The sequence below is a fragment of the Moschus berezovskii genome, chromosome 21, assembly GCF_049115385.1.
Source record: "Moschus berezovskii isolate FMDL1 chromosome 21, NW_MosBer_1.0, whole genome shotgun sequence".
Classification (NCBI taxonomy): Eukaryota; Metazoa; Chordata; class Mammalia; order Artiodactyla; family Moschidae; genus Moschus; species Moschus berezovskii.
In genome coordinates this window covers 45,437,853-45,457,179 of record NC_142480.1, presented here as the reverse complement: position 1 = coordinate 45,457,179, position 19,327 = coordinate 45,437,853, and the positions used below count along the sequence as shown (strand labels likewise).

Sequence of the window (19,327 nt, the reverse complement as noted above, 5' to 3'; positions counted from 1 at the left end):
CATGCAGTATATTTAGTTGCGGCATTTGGGATCTACTTCCCTGACCAGGGATCAAACATGGGCCCTGGCATTGGGATCTTACAGTCTTAGCCACTGAATCACCAGGGAAGTCCCATGAAAAGCAATTTGATAGCATAAACCAAAGGTCTTACAACTGCACATAGTTTTTGACCCCAAGATTTTGCTTCAACAAATACAGTTTCCTAGAAATGTATTCAAAGAAAATAATCACAAATATGAGCAAAGATGGATCTGCAAACATATTTTCATAGCAGTGTTATTTGCAACTTCAAAAAAAACTAATGAACTTAAATGTTCAGCAGTAAAGAATTCGTTAATAAAATGTAGCACACCAAATGATGCAATATTATGAAGACATTAAATAGTATTATAATGTGATAATGAATATAAAAATATCCAATACATAGATATATGCCTTATATTGTTAATTCTTTACAAAGTTATCCAAATACAGTGTAATCACTTTTTAAAAGATACATATATATGCTACTAAGACTATTGGAAATATATACAACAAAATCCTAACAGCTGTTAGAATGAAAGGTGATTTTATTCATCTTTGTCTTTTCCTGTATTTTCCACATTTTTTATAATGAGTATGTTTCATGCTTTTAAATCAGGAGAAAAAAATGGAAATTTCAAAAGAGAGAGTGAAGGGAATTCAGAGTCCTTTAATACTAACAATGAGTTTTTATTCAGTTCAGTTCAGTCGTTCAGTCGTGTCTGACTCTGCTACCCCATGAATCGCAGCACGCCAGGCCTCCCTGTCCATCACCAACTCCCAGAGTTCACCCAAACTCATGTGCATCGAGTCGGTGATGCAGTTTTTATTAATAAAATACTTATTCTTCCTTTTTAAAAAAATGTTTTTCAACATAACATGCTATTATATTTATAAATGAAGGCTTAGGGAACAAATGCATTTCTGAGTATTTGACCACAATAATTTATAGCATACACTGGCTGGAGCTGTTCAGTGCTGACAAATTCCAGAAAGTAATTGCATAAAATACTTGGAGAGGAAATTGCTTTATGCTTCCATGCTATTTATGGAAATTAGCATCTTTGTAAAAATAAACTGAGAGCAATCACAATCATAGACCTTGAAATGTGGTTTCCATAAGATGTTAGCTTTGCTGCTTTAAGATCCATTAGCAATGTGGAGGGGAAACACTGCCTGCTTTTTTTTTTCCTGTTATGAAACTGTTGCATATAATTGGTTTTTTCCTCTTGGATCCTTAATCCCTCCCTTTCTCCTGACTGCTTCCCTTTGGAATGCATATATACTGAAGTGTTCACTTTGCTCCTTAAAACCTTACTAATGATCCTGTTCCCTTCTCAAAGAGTATTACCTATTTTCTTTATTCAGTGCCTCCTCACCTTTTGCAATTCACAGCTTGCCCCAGAACGACTCCTTCAAACATAACTGACAATTTCCCAAGATTGGGGTGAATTTTCACCTCCTCGTGTTCCTAAAGCAAGCTCAAAACCTAAAGGAATCTTCCATACTTCCTTTGTTCTATCTCAATCCCACATAATCACTAGTCAAGTTCTATCCTTTCAGGTTCAAAATGGTGCCCAGAATCACACCCTCTGGTCAATGACTAACTCCCCCACCCCTCTCCTCACTTAACTCCCATCTCCCACCCCATGTACCCTTGTGAACAGTTACAGTTCTCATCATTACCAACCTGCCCTGGTACCAACAACGTCCCAAGTATCTCTGACTCGAATGTGCTCCTAGTGGTCCAATGGAGTCATTCTAAAATTTTTTAAATATTTATTTAGTTAGTTCTTTGGTTGTTCCAGGTCTCATTTGCAGCACATGCAATCTGGGATATTTAGCTGCAGCATGCGAACCCTTCATTGTGGTATGCAAGATCCAGTTCCCCAACCAGGGATTGAATCCAGACCCCCTGCATTGGGAGTGTGGAGTTTTAGCCACTGGACCAGCAGGGAAGTCCCTCCAATGGACTCTTAATAGCGTCTCTTCCATCACTTCCTGATCAACACCCAAGGCTTCTGTACTGCCCATTGAGCCAAGCCCTCTTTATCATTTATTTATTTATTTACCACGTTCGGCAAGGTCCTCTCCAGTGGAGCCACAGATTAACTTTGTTTATCCTTACTTCATGCTGTCAAATATCTTACTCTTCAAATTTAGTGTCAGTGGAAACCAAGAGGACAAAACTGAATGAAGAACCATTTCTGAGATGGAAAAAGGGAAGTTGAGGGGTATGGGGCAGGGGCAACAGAGAAGAAGGTCTCCAGAGAGATCCCGGGAGTCTGGGTCAGATGAGCAGAACATGGAGAATCCGGGCACTGAGACAGAGCTGGCTGGGTGGGGAGGACTTCTGCTGAGGGAGTACTGAGGCCTCCAGGGGATATCCTGGTGGAAGCATGTAGCAGTTCATGGATATATTAATCTGCAGCTCATGGAAGAGGCAGGCGGAAACCTCTCGGAGATACTGGGCCTCTTCCATTTTAGTGAGGTTACCAAGAAGAAAGGAAGGAAGAGAGAGAGAGAGGGAGGGAGGGAGGGAGGAAGAAAGGGAGAGAGAGAAAAAAAGAAAACGAGAGAGGGAGGGAGGGGAGGAAGGAAGGAAGGGAGAGAGAAAAAGTGAGGGCGGGGGGGAGTTACCAAAATTGTGTTTTATTTCCAATATTTACATTTAACAGTTGATGTAAAAATACACACTTTTTTTATCTTTTTGGTGTAGATATAATCCTATTTGAAGAGAATATTAAAAGCCTATCTTTGAAAGCCTGAATCACTATGAGACCTGGTTCCTCAGATGATAACCCCAGGCAGGAGCCTCTGGAGAGAAAAACCAGCAGAGTGATTGAGGCTGCCGGGGGCGAGACAGAGAAGAGGGTGAACAGCAGAACTCTGGAACTAAGCTTTTAGAAAGAGTCAGAGACAAGACGATGGCTCAGATGGGAAAGAATCCGCCTGCAGTGCAGGAGATGCTGGTTCAGTCCTCGGGTCAGGAAGATCGCCTGGAAGAGGGGATAGCAACCCACACCAGTATTCTCCAGTGACTTCCCTGGTAACTCAGACAGTAAAGCATCTGCCAACAATGCGGGAGACCCGGGTTTGATCCCTGGGTTGGGAAGATCCTCTGGAGAAGGAAATGGCAACCCACTCCAGTACTCTTGCCTGGAAAATCCCATAGACAGAGGAGCCTCATAGGCTCCTACAGTCCATGAGGCGCAAAGAGTTGGACACGACTGAGTGACTTCATCATCATCATCATCCAGTATTCTTGCCTGGGAAATCCCACGGTCAGAGCAGCCTGGTGGGCTATAGTCCATATGGTCACAAAGAGTCGGAAACCCATGCCTTCAAATAAATGATCAAAAATGTTCACTTTCTATTGCTGTTGTTTAGTCGCCAAGTCATGTCTGACTCTTTGCAACCCCATGGACTATAGCTCGCAAGGCTCCTCTGTCCATGGGATTTACCAGGCAAGAATACTGGAGTGGGTTGCTATTTCCTTCTCCAGGGGATCTCCCCAACCCAGGGATTGAACCTGTGTCTCTTGCATTGGCAGGCAGATTCTTTACCACTGCATCACCTGGGAAACCCCAGCCCTAGGACTAGAACCAATTAAAATCAGTTCTATCAATTAAAATTGGTATCTATCAAAATATTCACAGAGACTTTTCTCAATTCTAAAACACTGGAATTTAGGGGGCAAAGCAGATGACAAAGAGGATCTAAGTATCCACATTCTAAAGGGAACTACCAGGCTTTCCCTGGGGGTCCAGTGGTTAAGATTTGCCTTCCACGGCAGGGGGCACAGGGTCAACCCCTCATCAGGGAGCTAAGGGACCACATGCCTTGTGGCCAAAAAACCAAAACATAAAACAGAAGGGATATTATAACAAATTCAATAAAGACTTTTTTAAAAATGGTCCACATAAAAAAAAAATCTTTTAAAAAAGAGTATAAGAAGAAATAAAGAGAACTACCAACATAAGATGGATCTCTCCCTTGGAGTTCCTTAAGAAGGGACACCAGCCAGCACCTCATTCCTTCCCCTCTAAGAAGGAGAACTGAGAAGCAGTGAAGAAAAAAAAAGGAATCACTCACAGAGATCAGGGATCTCTGCAAGGAGGGACTGTTGATCCGCTCTCCAGGTGGGCATCAGCTTAGACTGGATCCACTGATCTGTCCTGGCAGAGACAGACTGGAGAAATGAAGGGAGCTGGCCAGACAGGGAGGAGGCAGCCTCTACCCCCAGCATCTGCACAGCACGCATGTGAAGACTGTAGCCCGCCAGGCACCTCTGTCATGGAATTCTCCAGGCAAGAATACTGGAATGGGCTCCCATTTCATTCTTCAGAGGATCTTCCCAACCCAGGGATCAAACCTGAGTCTCCTGTGTTTCCTCCATTGGCAGGCAGATACTTTACCACTGAACCACCAGGGAAGCCCATGGATCAAGTGGTCAACACCCAAAGATCTGGATTCAAACCATCCTGCCAGCATCCACTCAACTGGGCTGCCTGGAGATAAGAGGATCCCAGCAGTATGAAGCAAGCTGGAGCTGGGCCTCCTGCTTCAGAAAAGGCAGACGCTGCAGAACCCTCTGAAGAACTCACATGTGCCACCCAGGAGGGCAGAGAGTCAATGAGAGCCGGACAGATGATGACAAGGACCAGACAGTGACATCCAGTTAAGTTAAGAGCTGTTTGCTCTTCTCCCCATCCCCTCTCCTTGCTTCCAACTTCAGGAAAGCTGGACCCAGAATAACTAAAAGGAAGAAAGATCTCCAAACCAGTCCTCACCCCTGGTTGAGGTGAGAGAAGAATGGGTCCCAGTACAAGCCCACTTCAGTTACCTGGCACCCTGTGTTAAGGCTAGACTAGACAGAAGGGAGGTGAGATTTAAATCAAGTGGGGAATTGAAATTTTAAATTGGACTGGACTTTTAATAAATGCAGAGTTTCTCTGGTGATCCAGTGATTGAGAATCCACCTGCCAATGCAGGGGACACAGGTTCGATCCCCAGTCCAGGAAGATCCCACATGCCGTAGAGCAACTAAATCCATGTGCCACAACTACTGAGTCTATTCTCTAGAGCCTGGGAGCAGCAACAACTGAAGCCCATGGACTCTAAAGCCTGCGCTCCACAAGAGAAGCCACTGCAATGAGAAGCCCCCACTCGCCACAACTAGAGACAGCCTGTGTACAGCAATGGAGACCCAGCACAGCCAAAAATCTAAAAATAAATAAATAAATAAAATTTTTAAAATAAATGCAAGTGAATTTGCCCAAGAGTGCATAGAGGCATGGAAACAGACTGGATTTGGCCAAGCATAGCTGGAGCCCGTGACTGACTCTATGTTTATATCTGCCTGAGCTGAGACTTCTCAATGAAGAAGGCGGGAAGAGGGTTGGAACAGCAGCAGCTGTCTTCTCAGGGAAGATCTGGATCCCTGAGGAGAAGGCCCAGAGCAACAGGAAGCATCCAGGGCCAGGGCATGACAGGAAGAGGGGAGGCCTCTCCAGCTGCCTGACTGAAGGGAACAGCGAGCTCCTCCAGAAATGGTCAAGAGTGAGTTAGGAAAACACGAGGCTGCCGACCTCATGGCTTGCTCTGCAATCTATCACGATTATTGTGGTCAGTGATTATAAAGGCTTCAGTTTTAGCTGATTCAATAATCTAGTTTTTATTAAGCGAATTGGCACATCCCTTGCTCCTTGCATCTCAGCCTCACAGGGCTGTTAACTCTCCACCAGCCAACTGCAGCAAAGCCCACGTGCAGCAAAGAGGACCCAATGCAGCAAAAAAAAAAAAAAAAAAAAACCCAGAATGATTCATTCAGTTCAGTTCAGTTCAGTCGCTCAGTCGTGTCTGACTCTTTGCTACCTCATAAGCTGCAGCATGCCAGGCTTCCCTGTCCTTCACTATCTCCTGGAATTTGCTCAGATTCATTGCTATTGAGTCTGTGATGCCACCCAACCATCTCATCCTCTGTCGTACCCTTCTCCTCCTGCCCTCAGTCTTTCCCAGCATCGGGGTCTTTTCCAGTGAGTCAGCTGTTCACATCAAGTGGCCAAAGTACTAGAGCTTCAGTTTCAGCATGGTGGTGGCAGCACTTATAAGGAAAAGTGAAAGTGAAGTCCCTCAGTCGTGTCTGCAGACTCTTCGCGACCCCATGGACTGTAGCCTACCAGGCTCCTCCGTCCATGGGATTTTCCAGGCAAGAATACTGGAGTGGGTTGCCATTTCCTTCTCCAGGGGATCTTCCCGACCCAAGGATCGGACCCAGGTCTCCCGCATTGTAGGCAGATGCTTTTACCACCTGAGAGAGACTAAAGATGACCCCAAGCGGAATTCCCTGACTGTCCAGTGATTAATTAAGACTCTGTGCTTCCAATGCAGGTGGCATGGGTTCAATCCCTGGTCAGGGAACTAAGATCCTGCATGCCATGTGCTGTGGCCAAAAAAAAAATTTTTATTTTTAAAAGAAGACTCCAAGGATCCCCCAAACAACCAAATCCTCAGAGGAGGGGCAGCTTTGAAACAAATCCAGGCTGACACTAAGGAGATAACCAAGTGTCCAACCCCCGGGCAGGAGCAGAAACTGATCTAGCCTTCACTGTAACATTCATCCAGGCTCTGTGATGGGACCACCCACAGCTGCAGGAACCTTCCCTGAGAAGATCAAGTCCCACCTCCCAGCCTCTGCAGCATTCTCCCTTCTCAGCTAATGCCTCTTGGGTGCTCCCTACAGTTCCCCAGCAGAAATTACAGGCACTTCCCTTGTTTGCTGCTGCTGCTGCTAAGTTGCTTCAGTCGTGTCCAACTCTGTGCAACCCCATAAACGCAGCCCACCAGGCTCCCCTGTCCCTGGGATTCTCCCGGCAAGAATACTGGAGTGGGTTGTCATTTCCTTCTCCAATGCATGAAAGTGAAAAGTGAAAGTGAAGTCGCTCAGTACTTGTTTGAAGGACATCAAATCAGTCAGTCCTAAAGGAAATCAACCCTGAATATCCACTGGAAGGAATAATACTGAGCTCTAATACTTTGGTCACCTGAGGCGAAGAGCCAACTCACTGGAAAAGACCCTGATGCTGGGAAAGATCGAGGGCAGGAGGAGAAGGGGACAACAGAGGATGAGATGGTTGGATGGCATCACCAACTCAATGGACACAAGTTTGAGCAAACTCTGGGAGACAGTGAAGGACAGGGAAGCCTAGCATGCTGCACTCCATGGGGTCGCAGAGTCAGACACAACTCAGTGACTGAACAACAACAACATTTGTTTTAAAAGGTTAATATATCAAGGGCATTTACTATATGCTGTTGTTTAGTCACTCAGTCAGTCGTGTCTGACTCTTTGTGACCCCATGGACTATAGTCCCCCAGGCTCCCCTATCCATGGGATTCTCCAGGCAAGAATACTGGAGTGGATTGCCATCTCCTTCTCCAGGGGATCTTCCTGACACAGGGATCAGACCCACATCTCCTATACTGGCAGGCAGATTCTTTACCTTTGAGCCATCTGGGAAGTCAGGCCAGACAGCTTTTTTTTCCGTTCACAATGGATTAACTCCTCCAGAAAAGTCTGTGAGGTAGGCACCCCCTCTCTACAAATATGGACACTGAGATGCAGAGATGTTTGTATAACAGGCCTTGAAGTGGTGCAGCTGGGATTCCAATAGCTGATGCTGCAAATGATAAAGACAACTAGCCTGAAATCTCCATTTACAACCTCCTGTGCACACACTGCCCCATACATGGAAACAACACTGCCAAGCCACACCGATATGGAAAAATCCAAAAGTGGTCAGTGAGTGATTCAAGCTGGGAAGACACTGCCCTTGGCCAAAGGTCAACAGACTGCCTCAAAGCTCATTTTAATTTTATAGGGTGGAAGAAAACAAAAGGAAACCCCATGCCGTGAAGCCTCAGCCCCATTTGACCAGGAACAAATCTCCGTTTCAGATCTGATGAGATGGGAAAGAAAGTCTCCACCCACCATGCCCCAACGCTACACCTCGCTGACCACAGAAATCCTAAGATTACCCTGAAAAGATTTACATCTGTTCTAATAAAAGCAATCTATTAAAATGTGGATGGGGTAGCATCAATAAAGTGAATAACAGGGGAGAAGCTGTACCTCACTAACCAGTTCTGTATGAGTCAAAGAGATCATGGGACACGGGAGCTGAAAGGGGCCTTAGAAACACTAAGTCTGAGAGTGAAATGCGAAGCAGAAAGGTCTGATTAATCTCTCTCAGGGTCTATCTCTATTTATGTGCACAAGCCCATCTAAAAGATGTTAGAGCCTTATTAAGCGTCAGGCCCTTTGCCAGACCCTGAGAGTACAGAGGCCACTAAGCCATGTGATGACAAGTTACATGATCAGGGAGGGGCTGCCTTGTTCTAATTCACACAAGATACCGAATGGACCAGCGTGTTCTAATTCACACAGGGTGCAGTATGGGTTCACAGCAGCTCTCAGGACAAAATACTTAGATGTGCTCTGCACTTTATTAGTTTTTAAAGGTTTTATTGATGCGGACCATTTTTAAAGTCATCATTGAATTTGTTACAAAAGTGCTTCTGTTTTATGTTTTGGTCTTTCAGCCACAGGGCATGTGGGAGCCTAGCTCCCCTACCAGAGATCAGACCCACACCCCCTGCATTGGAAGGCGAAGTCCCAACCACTGGACAGCAGGAAATCTTGCTCTGCATCTTCCCTGGTGGCTCAGTCAGTGAAGAATCCACATGGAATCTACACACAATGCAGCAGACTGCCTGAGATGCAGGAGACCCGGGTTCACTGCCTGGGCTGGGACGATCCCCCGGAGAAGGGAATGACAACCCACTCCAGTATTCTTGCCTGAGAAATCCCATGAACAGAGGAGCCTGACGGGCTACAGTCCATGGGTCTCAAAGAGTCGGACACAAGTTAGTGCCTAATCATCAACAAACTGCTTGGCTGAATCCAGTCTACAAATATATTTGTCTGGCTTTCAACCCTCTAAAAACTTCAAGATCGCGTAGGAGGTCTGGATAAGTAGCTATCTTGAGCACCAATATGATCCAGCAATCCTGAGTTTGCACTCTCATTTGGCAATGATGGCTGGAATTGAGCAGAGGCTGCCCTTAAGAGATGGAGAAGGTACCATCAACTTGGCCACAGTCTCAGCTATTCCCAGTTGCCTCTCAGGCAAGGCAAGCTTCCTTCCTTTGTTGGTGTCTGCCCAGGAAGTATATGATGATACAGTGCTAGAGCTGTCCTCCCCAGACTGGTGGGAAAGACAAGAGACTAAAGAAAGGTTGCACGGGGCAGGCGTATTGGTGGCCTCCACTCCATCTTCTGGAGCCTGCAGGAGCTGGGCCAGTTGCTGGCACAACCAGTGGGCAGCTTTGCACTTGGCCTGTCGCTGGTATCCTCATCTGGATGCGGGGCTGTGAGCCATGGGCCACTGCTGCCCCGCCCACCAGGTGCACCAGCCTCCTCACTAGACGTTGGGCTTCTCCAACGAGCACCTCGTGTCCTTCCCCTCCAGCAATCTGAAAGCCCAGATGGCCTCTCCAGGACCCACCTGCTTGCCATGCAGCCCGGCCCCACCAGCCAAGTGATCACCACTGACCCCAAGCCGCTCGTGGAGGCAGCGGCTGAGAACTGCACCAAGAAGCTGAGACTGGCCTTCCTAAGGGATTCCATTTTGGTTTTCAATCTGTTGATTCTGGGTGTAGATCCTGATGGCAGCCCCCTGCTCACCCTTCCCAGACCCCAATCTCCTGCATGATCAGGAGTCACCCCCATCTGCGATTCCCCCAGCCACCTCGGCAGCGCGGGACCCTCACACTTCCCTGCTGAACACAGCTAGAACTGTTATCTTTGTGGCCAGTGGAGCGGGCAAGGCAGCCATTCTAAAGCACATTTGGGAGGATGAGGAGGAAAACCGGTCTCCACTACCCTGGTCCAGCTTTGCATGGGGAGACTTTGCTGGTTTCCAGGGAGGCAGCATCCCAACTCCTGACCTTGCCTCTCAAGAAGTATCCCACTTTGTAACTGGCACCAAGAGATGCTAAAACTGAGACTACGCACAGCCCGAGCAGGCAGACGCCTTCCGGGGCTGGGACCTGCTGCCAGCCCACTACAGGCTTCATTTTAGAAAAGCAGCATTGTGCCAGTGGAAGCTGAAAGGGTGCGGCCACCAGTGCCGCCAGGGCGCTCAGGCTATGTACCGTGACTCTAGGTGACGCAGTTATTAGAAAGAGTATTTGTGTGTATAAAGAAAGAGGGAGGGAAAGGGGAAAAAGGGAAGACAGGGAGAAAGAAAGAGTGAAAAGAACTACAAGACAGTATAATATGTGTTGATGGACATACACCCAGAATACTTATTGAGTGAACTAAGGCCAGAACCTGGGCTCTGCCCATTCATCATGCCCTGGCCTCCAGCAGCCGTGTGCCTCTCCAGGGCACATGCAGACAGCCATTCCAGACTGAAACAGATAGGATCCATCGCAGCCCCAAGTCACCCCTTGCATATAGTATCCACTGTGGTATTAGGACTCAGAGAGGACCCAAGGGATTGGATTATTCTTACAGCTAAGGCAACGAGAAATACCATTTGCAGGAGGTAAGAAGCAAAATTAGATTCTCTTTGGTATGCGATTAACATCAGTCATACCACATCTTAGGTGATTTAGAACAATACTCCTAAGTAAACTGAGGGATGCCTACCATTCCTCTTCCCCATCTTATTACCTGCAAGAGGGCAGAGTGCATGAAGACCAGCCACATTAGCAGCCACCAGGGGCTCTTCTGGGAAGCCATGGGGTCGGGTCTCCTGGGGGTGTCTCACTTGTAGCCTAAAGAGGAGGAAAGATTTGGTTTCCATTCAGCTCCAGACCCAGCAGTGGCAAAACTCACGACTTACCAGATCAACAGAGGGAGGAACCCTGAGCCCCACATACTGTCTTGGAAAGCTTTGTGTTGGCCCTGGATGGAGCTACCTACTGTAGAGTACAGGCTGTCTGGGCTCTCTTTAGGAGGAGTCCATATCAAAGTCAGGAGGGCAGCTAGACCTGCCTGCACGGTGCAGCCCATACCTCCAGCCTTCCAAAAGCGAAGCCATCTCTGCACCAACCACTTCCCAGCCCATTTGTCAGCAGCAGGGTGTGGCTGTTGGCATCTGCCTCAGGGAAGCCAGCGTGGAGCCAAGGGTTAGGGCACCTGCCAGTTTCTGCTACTTCAGGCACAAATGAGTCTAAGCCCTACTAAGCCAACCCAGAGAAGGGAAGGAACCTGCCTAAGATCACACCGCAAGACAGTGACCATTCTAGGACTGGAATGCAGGTCTTCTGCTAGTTCGAGGCTTTCCCCACCAGAAGACACCGTTCATCCTCCTCAGAGTACCCGCCCTGCAGCCAGAGAGCTGAGTGAGGAGAGGTTCAGAGGGTACAGCCTTGGAGAAGCCAACGAGCACAACCTCCTAAAAGTAGGTGAGAGCAAACCAGCGGGAGGCTGGAGGGCAGCGGGGGCTTTCCTCAGTGTCCTCCCGACGGTTTGCAGGGAAATCAGGATGGGTCGAGCCTGGAAAAGCCGAAAAGCCAAGGTCACCCTCGCCTCTCGCTTCGCCTCGCGGGCGCCTTGGCGAGCTGGTGTCCGGGGGCGGGTCGGTGGCTTCTCTCCATCTGGAGAAAACATTAAGGGCCTGGCCTAATGCGATCCGCAAATGTGCTGCTGTTTCCGACCTGAGGCGGCGACTCTGGGCCGAAGGGAGGCGGCCAGTGCGGGGCCCTGGGACTGTGCGACCCCTCGCTTGCTCGCACCAGCCGTCCCCAGCGCGCACTCCTCCTCCGAGTAGCCGCCGCCTGGCGGTCCCCGCGCCCCCGCCGGGTCCCGGTCCCGCACGCCCACTGGCCGAGGCGGGCGCATGGCGCAGCCTTTGGCGCTCTAGGCGCTCGCAACCCGCTTGCCAAGCGGCCGGACCTTCCGACGCCCGAGCCCACTAGCTGCTGTCAGCCCGTTTTCTACCTAGAAAGCCCCCAATCCGAAGATTCCCCAAGTCGGTGGAGTTCCCTCACGCTCAAGCGTCCTCGAATGTCTCTCCCCCAAACCACTGGGACCCACGGAGCCTGCCTGGCCAGAGGTCCCCGAGCCTCGCCGAGCGCCCGGGTCCTGAAGTTCCCGGGAACCGAGCCGTGCCCTGCCGCTCGGAGCCCCTCCACCCCACTGCGCCGTCTTGCTCCCTCCCCACACCCGCGGTGGAAGAGCCTTCCCGCCTCCGGGCGCCAAGCTCCGAGCACCCACCTGGCGCCGCAGAAGCGTCCGGAAGGTGCAGCCGGGCGGCGCGGGCTCGGCGCGCGCTGGGGAGAGGCGGACGGGAGCGGCCCGGTCCACACCTCGTGCGGGCTCCGGGAGCCGGACCTTCCCCGACGCCGGCCTCCAGCCCGCGGCGCCGCAGTCGCCGCCGCCGCCGAGAAGTTAAATGGGGCTGGGACGGGGGCCGCCCCGCCTCTCCCGCCCCCTCCGGGCGTGCGGAGCGCGGCGCTGGCCCCGGCCCAGAAGCGGAGGGCGCGCGCCGCCACCTGCACCGCCCGGCAAGTGCACGGCGCGCCCGGGCGTCCGCCCGCCCTCGCGTCGACCCTGCGCCCTGCGCCCGTGCCGGGGACGCCGCGGGCTCGAAGGGGGCGCGTGAGAGGCGGGAGCCGGGCGGCTCGGAGCGCGCGGGGCTGCGGCGACGGCGAGACTCGGCTGGAACGCTCCTCCGCCCGCTTCCTGGAAGCCACTCCTCGGCCTGGGCCGGCCGCCAGGCGCGGTGCCAAGAGCCGGGACTGCCGACGCCGCCACCGCCGCCGCCGGCAGGCGCGCAGGGAAAGGCGGCCGCTGCGCCGCGAGCCAGCCGGGACGCCCCGCCTCAGCCGGAGCCGGGAGCGGGGATGCCATCGCCACCCCCCACCACCCCCCAACCTCCCCGAGCCTCCGCCCGCCCCGCCCAGGCCCGGGCGCCGACTCTGCTAAGTCAGGCCCAGCGGCCACACGGAGGTTTGCCCGGAACCGCTGGCTCGTGCCTGCGAGCCTCCGGCGCTCCGGGCCAGGCATGACCAAAGTCGGAGATCAGTGGCCCCTCCCGGCCTGCCCGCCTTCGCCTCCAGCGGCGCCCAGAGCACACTCCGGGCCTGGGCCAGTGGACTCCGGTGAGCTCGCTCCCCACTCGGCCCCTTGGCTACCAGGGACCACCAGCGACCTGGTGCCTCTTGCTATGAGCCGAGCTTGGGTAACAGAGTTGCGCAGCTGCCCAAACCCTGGGGTACTCAGGCCTGAGATTTGGGGTGGCGGTGTCAAGGACCCGGAGTGGGGTTAATTTCCTCGTGGAGGTGGTGAGAAGTAGGTGGACTGCTTGTGCCTGCTGCTGCTGCTAAGTCACTTCAGTCGTGTCCAACTGTGTGACCCCATAGACGGCAGCCCACCAGGCTCCCCCATCCCTGGGATTCTCCAGGCAAGAACACTGGAGTGGGTTGCCATTTCCTTCTCCAATGTGTGACTGCTGCTGCTGCTGCTAAGTCACTTCAGTCGTGTCCGACTCTGTGCGACCCCATAGACGGAAGCCCACCAGGCTCCCCCGTCCCTGGGATTCTCCCGGCTAGCCTTGACCTAATCTCAGAGGTATGAATGCAAGGGCCTCGGGATGGCTTGAAAAGTTTCATTTTGCCTGGGGCTGTCTTCACAGTCCCCATTTCCTTGGGTGCCTAGTGTGTGCCAGCCACGTGCCAAGTTCTTCATGTGCAGCTCATCTTCACAAGGGCCCCATGGTGTTAGTAGCATTCTTCCCATTTCATGGATGGGGAAGCTGAGACCCAAGGGACACATAACTTGTAGGCAGTGAGTTGCAAAGTCAGGGCTGGAGCCCACATCTCCTTTCTCTAAAGGCTCCACTGTTCATCCCAGAAGGTTGTCTCCTGCCTGTTCTGTGGTTGGTACCTTACAGGAGGTGGCAGAGTTTTACCCAGAGGAGCTGGTGCTGCCTGTCTACCTCCCTCATCTTCCCTTCCTTACTGTGGGACTTCCTCTGGCCCAGAGGAGGACCTCCAAGACTGTCTCTGTCTCTCCACTCCAGGTAAAATGACTGGAATCTTTCGGGAAGTGAGCAAAGGACATTCAGTGTGAAGGGGGCAGCGGAAAGACTGGTCACTAAGTGCAGGGGAGGCTGGGCTAAACCAGAAAGAATGCAGCCGTGTACAACTGACTCTTTATTTGCCATGTAAGTTTTGTTCTCATAAAGTCAAAGAAACTTTAAAATGAATTTGGGAATACCAAACCATTGCTCCTGGGGAAAGCACAGGATTAGACTACTGCCAGCCTCTGAGCTAAAAGACTACCTGGTGGCTTAGGTGGTAAAGCAGCTACTTGCAATGTGGGAGACCCAGGTTCGATCCCTGGGTCAGGAATATCCCCTGGAGAAGGAAATGGCAACCCACTCCAGTATTCTTGCCTGGAAAATTCCATGGATGGAGGAGCCTGGTGGGTTCCTCCATGGGGCCACCACAAGTCAGACACGACTGAGCCTCTGAGCTAAGTTCTTGTCAGCTGATCAATACATAACATTAATTTATGTGTGTTTCTCCTTAAAGACATATTTGTTGTTATTGTTGTTGTTTAATCCCTAAGTCATGTCCGACTCTTCTGTGTCCCCATGGACTGTAGCATGCCAGGCTCCTCTGTCCATGGGATTCTCCAGGCAAGAATACTGGAGTGGGTAACCATTCCCTTCTCCAGGGGATTTTCCTCACCCAGGGATGGAACCCATGTCTCCTGCATCGCAGGTGGATTCTTTACCACTGGAGCCACCAGGGAAGCTCTAAAGACATCTTACTTAACATATATTAATGATTCTTAATGCTGAACCCATAACTTGTGCCCAAATAAGTTTATCTCACAGGTATCTCATCTAATGTAAGGGTTTTCTCCATAGGGCACATCGCAGGGTTCCTCTGCTTAGGAGCATGAGACAGCAAATCAGCACTGCTCTTGAGGGCCATTTTAAACAACAGAATCACCAAGGAAAAAAAGGAATAAAACGTGAAAAGTGGCACTGACTAGACCATCAGAGAATGCTTGTTTACAGTATGAGAGCTGAAACAAGGTGGAACATGGGGCCTGGATGAACCTGAGCTAGGAACATGTATATCAGGCAACTCAAATTTCCACCCCTCATCAGAGAACCATGAATGTGCTGCAAATCTTGATTTGGGGGACTGCAAATAAATTTTAGCAAGTAGGCAAGTTCGCGGAGAAGGCAATGGCACCCCACTCCAGTACTCTTGCCTGGAAAATCCCATGGACGGAGGAGCTATAGTCCATGGGGTCGCTAACAGTCAGACAGGACTGAGCGGATTCACTTTCACTTTTTACTTTCATGCATTGGAGAAGGAAATGGCAACCCACTCAGTGTTCTTGCCTGGAGAATCCCAGGGATGGGGGAGCCTGGTGGGCTGCCGTCTCTGGGGTCGCACAGCGTCGAACATGACTGAAGCGACGTAGCAGCAGCGGCAGCAGCAGACAAGTTCGCAGATACGGAATCTGCAAATAATGAGGATTGATTGTGTGTGTTCTCCTGTCACGGTGTAAATTCAAAACCTGAGCATAACATGCCTGCATGATCAATTGCTCAGTCATGTCCAACTCTTTGTGACCCCGTGGACTGTAGCCTGCCAGGCTCTTCTGTCCATGGGGATTCTCCAGGCAAGAATACTGGAGTGGATTGCCGTTTACTTCCCTAAGGAATCTTTCAGAACCAAGGATCAAACCTGCGTCTCCTGCATGGTAGGCTGATTCTTTACCACTGAGCCACCTGGGATGCCTCTGTCAAGGTATAGTCGAGGAATAATGATTCCAAACACAATATACCAGACTCTGTTCCAGGTACTTCGCTGGTATTGACTCTGTCCTTAGACCAGCCCCTGGTAGCTCAACTGGTAAAGAATCCGCCTGCAATGCAGCAGCTCCCAGTTCAGTTCCTGGGTCGGGAAGATCTGCTGGAGAAGAGATAGGCTACCCACCCCAGTATTCTTGGACTTCCCTGGTAGTTCAGCTGGTAAAGTATCCGCCTGCCATGTGGGAGACCTGGACTTGATCCCTGGGTTGGGAAGGGAATGGCTACCCACTCCAGGATTCTGGCCTGGAGAATTCCACGAACTGTATAGTCCATGGGGTCACAAAGACTGAGTTAAAGACTGAGCGACTTTCACTTTCACGCCAGCCTATGGGGTAATTATCATGTTTATTCCACTTCACAAACTAGGAGACTGATGTAGGGAAAGGTTTAGAGACCACATGTTCTTAGCGACTAGACCATACTGCACCTCACATCATTCACATTCCAAAACAGAGCCTATGGCAAAAATCACATGAATATTCAAAATGAAATGGAGAATTCAAATTGAGATTATGCTTGTGCAGTGGCAGTTGGGCACTCCCTCTGATTCAGGAAGGCACCAAGAAGGCTCCTGCAGTGGAGGCGGGTGGGGTAGTTGGAAGCATTTGAGCTGCTGGGTTCTCAGGTATTAATGGCTCAGCGGGGACTTCCTGTCTCATGTTCCTTGGCACACTCTTGACTCTGGAGTCAGCCTCCAGGGACTGCTCACACCAAGGAGGAGGCCAGAGATGAGCCTTTCTCTCCCACAAGTGCCGGAGAACATCAGGCCAGCCCCCTTAAGGAACAGCTGGGAGAATATCAAGGAACTGGTGAAAAGCAGAAGGCGAAGCATCACCAGTTCCCTGATGGAAGTTCGCCTTCCTGCTTACCCTAGCGGGTTGAGTAGTCAGTCCTGTGAGTGCCGTTAAGACACTGTGAGTTAGTGTTACCCATCCAAGCTCTGTCTGCTTGCCGCACAGCAGACCAATAATCAGGAGACCATGTGTTGAAACAAGGAATAGTGACTTTATTCAGAAAGCCGGGCATCCGAGAAGATGGAGGACTAAAATTCTAGACTACCATCTTATGGAGTCTGGACACCAGTTTCTTTTATAGAACAGAGAGAGGGAAGAGGTGAGGAAGTAAAGTAGAAAGACCTTGGGTCTTTCAGAATATCTCCTGGCTTGGCCAGCACTGGGGAGCTAGGAGAGGATGTATTAATTTCTTCAGGGGTCATGGTGTCTCCCTGAGAGCTGAACAGAGGTACTTTAGTTTAACATCAGGCAGAGGGGCAGGGTTCCCTGAGGCAGGCCATTATGTGTGCTTATGGTGACAGACAGCATCCTTTTAGTGATGAGAGTACCAAAAGCAACAGGCAGCAAAGCTTAAAAGACACAGATCCTACGTGGAGTCAGGTATGCTCTTTCCTGTTACATCAGGATAGCAAACTGCCCAAGTCTGGGAGAGTGGGCTGAACCTCACAGGTTCTGTCCCCAGATTCACCATCTAATCACCCCCACTCTACCCAAGTATAAATGCGGAGCCATCCTTCAGTCCCTGTACCTACTCCCCCCTGCCACCCATTCCCCTCTCCCCTGAAACCTGCCACAATGTTTAATCAAGACATTGCCAAAGACGTGGAGCTGGGGAAGATTGGGGGATGCTAAGAACAGAAGGGAATGAACCCCTAAAAGCTATATCTGTCTGATCAGGCCATGGGGTGGGACTGCAGATCCAATCTCTCTCTGGTGGGTGGGGGAGAGGGGTTGGGGGTGGGCAGAATTCAGACCCCTCACTGCCTAGCTCCTGGACTCTCCCCCTGTGAGAACCCCCACCACCTGGGAGCAAAGGCAACACCTTTCAATTTAGAGAGGTCTAAGAAACCAAGTTCCATTTCCTCCTTAAAATCGATCCTCTTGCATCTTCAGTCTCCCTTATCTGTTTCCTAACCATGCTCCCAGCATCGCCTACTGACCACAACCAGACAAACACAACAATGAAGCATCTGTATCAGAGACATATAGAGAGGCAGAGAAAGAAATGGAAACCCCTTCTGTATTCCTATCTGGGGAATCCCATGGACAGAGGAGCCTGGTGGGCTACGGTCCACGGGGTCACAAAGAGTCGGTCACGACTTAGTGGCTAAATAACAACATACAGAGAGGACCAGGAAGTTCCTACCAGTGATGCTGCTCTTGGGGTATGTGTGGATTTTACCCTGAGAAGTGACGTCACATCAGGGCTTTGGCCTGAATTTGTTCCTGATACAGAATTACTCTTTCTGGTTGCAGGTCTTGTAGATGGGCTTGGGAAGCACGCTCAAGACTGTGTTGGAGGCTTGGCAAACAGGAGCCCTTGGAGACAAATCCTAGAGAAGTTAGAGTTGACTGCAGAAGGCACAGAGGATCCACTGGGGAAACATTAGGTGAGCAGGGTGTCTTCCAGGTGTGAGATTGCCCGGGGAGTGCTTTTACATTAAAGACCTAGAAGGGAGCAAGGGACACAAATAGGGATGGGTGGAGAGCAGAGACCGCCTGTGCGTAATGGTATGTGTGGATAGACACACAGACAGGCTCAGAGACTGAGAGTCATGCCCTCATGGTAGTTTGAGTCACTTTTATGGAGCAGTTCTTCTGGGTTTCTTTTGGCCAGTCGTCTTGCTTTGCCTGGTTCTGAATCCGTATATGGTACATCTCAGGATCCTCCCAGGTTGACACACTCTCTTAGCCAAGATGGATTCTAGTGAAGAGGCCTATGGGTGGGTTGACATCACCTACTATGGGGTGGTGCCCCCTCCCTTTTCCACCTTCGAGCAGCCTTTCTGTGCATGTGAGGTTGGGAAGATCTCCTAAACCTTGAGAATGAGGAATATGTGGTCTTTTATCTCTTATCTGGGCAGGACTCAAGCTCCTCTCTCGCTCCTGCTATTTTGGGGCATCTGTCCGCTGGGGAAGAACTCCAGCAGCTCAGCCTGGGGCCCATCTCTCTCCTGTCTCACTCTCATAAGCCAAAGAGGATGCTTCAGAGAGGGTCCTGGCTTTAAGCCCCTGGCTGCCACACTCACATAAATGGGAGGTGGGTGTAAGTTCCCATGACTAGGGTTTGGACAGAGCATCTGCCCCAACAGCATCTAGCACACCTGGCTTCTCAGGTGTTCCCCACCCCACAAGGAAAACAAGCTTAGCTAGAGGTGGTAGTTTTCTGTCTGTCCAGAGCCTGTCTTTGGAACAGAAATTTGCTTCATTAAAAAGTGTTCAAGTCTCCTGCTTCATAAGCAAAAAAAAAAAAAAAAAAAAAGCCCTTGGGCAGAGGTGTGACAAGAGTGAAGGTTCTACTTGGCGAGGGGCTCTGTGCACACTGGCACACCCTCATTCTTGGTTTCTGCTCTTGTCCTGCACCAGATACCCAGGGA

The 19,327-nt window shown here is 50.5% G+C and overlaps 1 protein-coding gene and 1 pseudogene across 4 annotated transcripts in view; one reads left to right on the top strand and one right to left on the bottom strand.

Moving 5' to 3' along the window:
* Window positions 1-12,450, bottom strand: part of LOC129550338 (ADAMTS-like protein 3) — a 408,047-nt gene extending 395,597 nt beyond the window's left edge. For all 4 annotated transcript variants that reach the window (XM_055417913.2, XM_088829596.1, XM_088829595.1 and 1 more), the window contains exons 1-2: window positions 12,312-12,450; window positions 10,764-10,867 (exon numbers count right to left, since the gene is read on the bottom strand). In XM_055417913.2, the coding sequence (XP_055273888.2) occupies window positions 10,764-10,832 (69 nt within the window). In that variant the 5' untranslated portion in view covers window positions 10,833-10,867; window positions 12,312-12,450. The remainder of the gene's footprint in view (window positions 1-10,763; window positions 10,868-12,311) is intronic.
* LOC148774551 (6-phosphogluconolactonase pseudogene) lies at window positions 9,122-10,064 on the top strand (annotated as a pseudogene).
* Window positions 12,451-19,327: the final 6,877 nt, after the last annotated feature.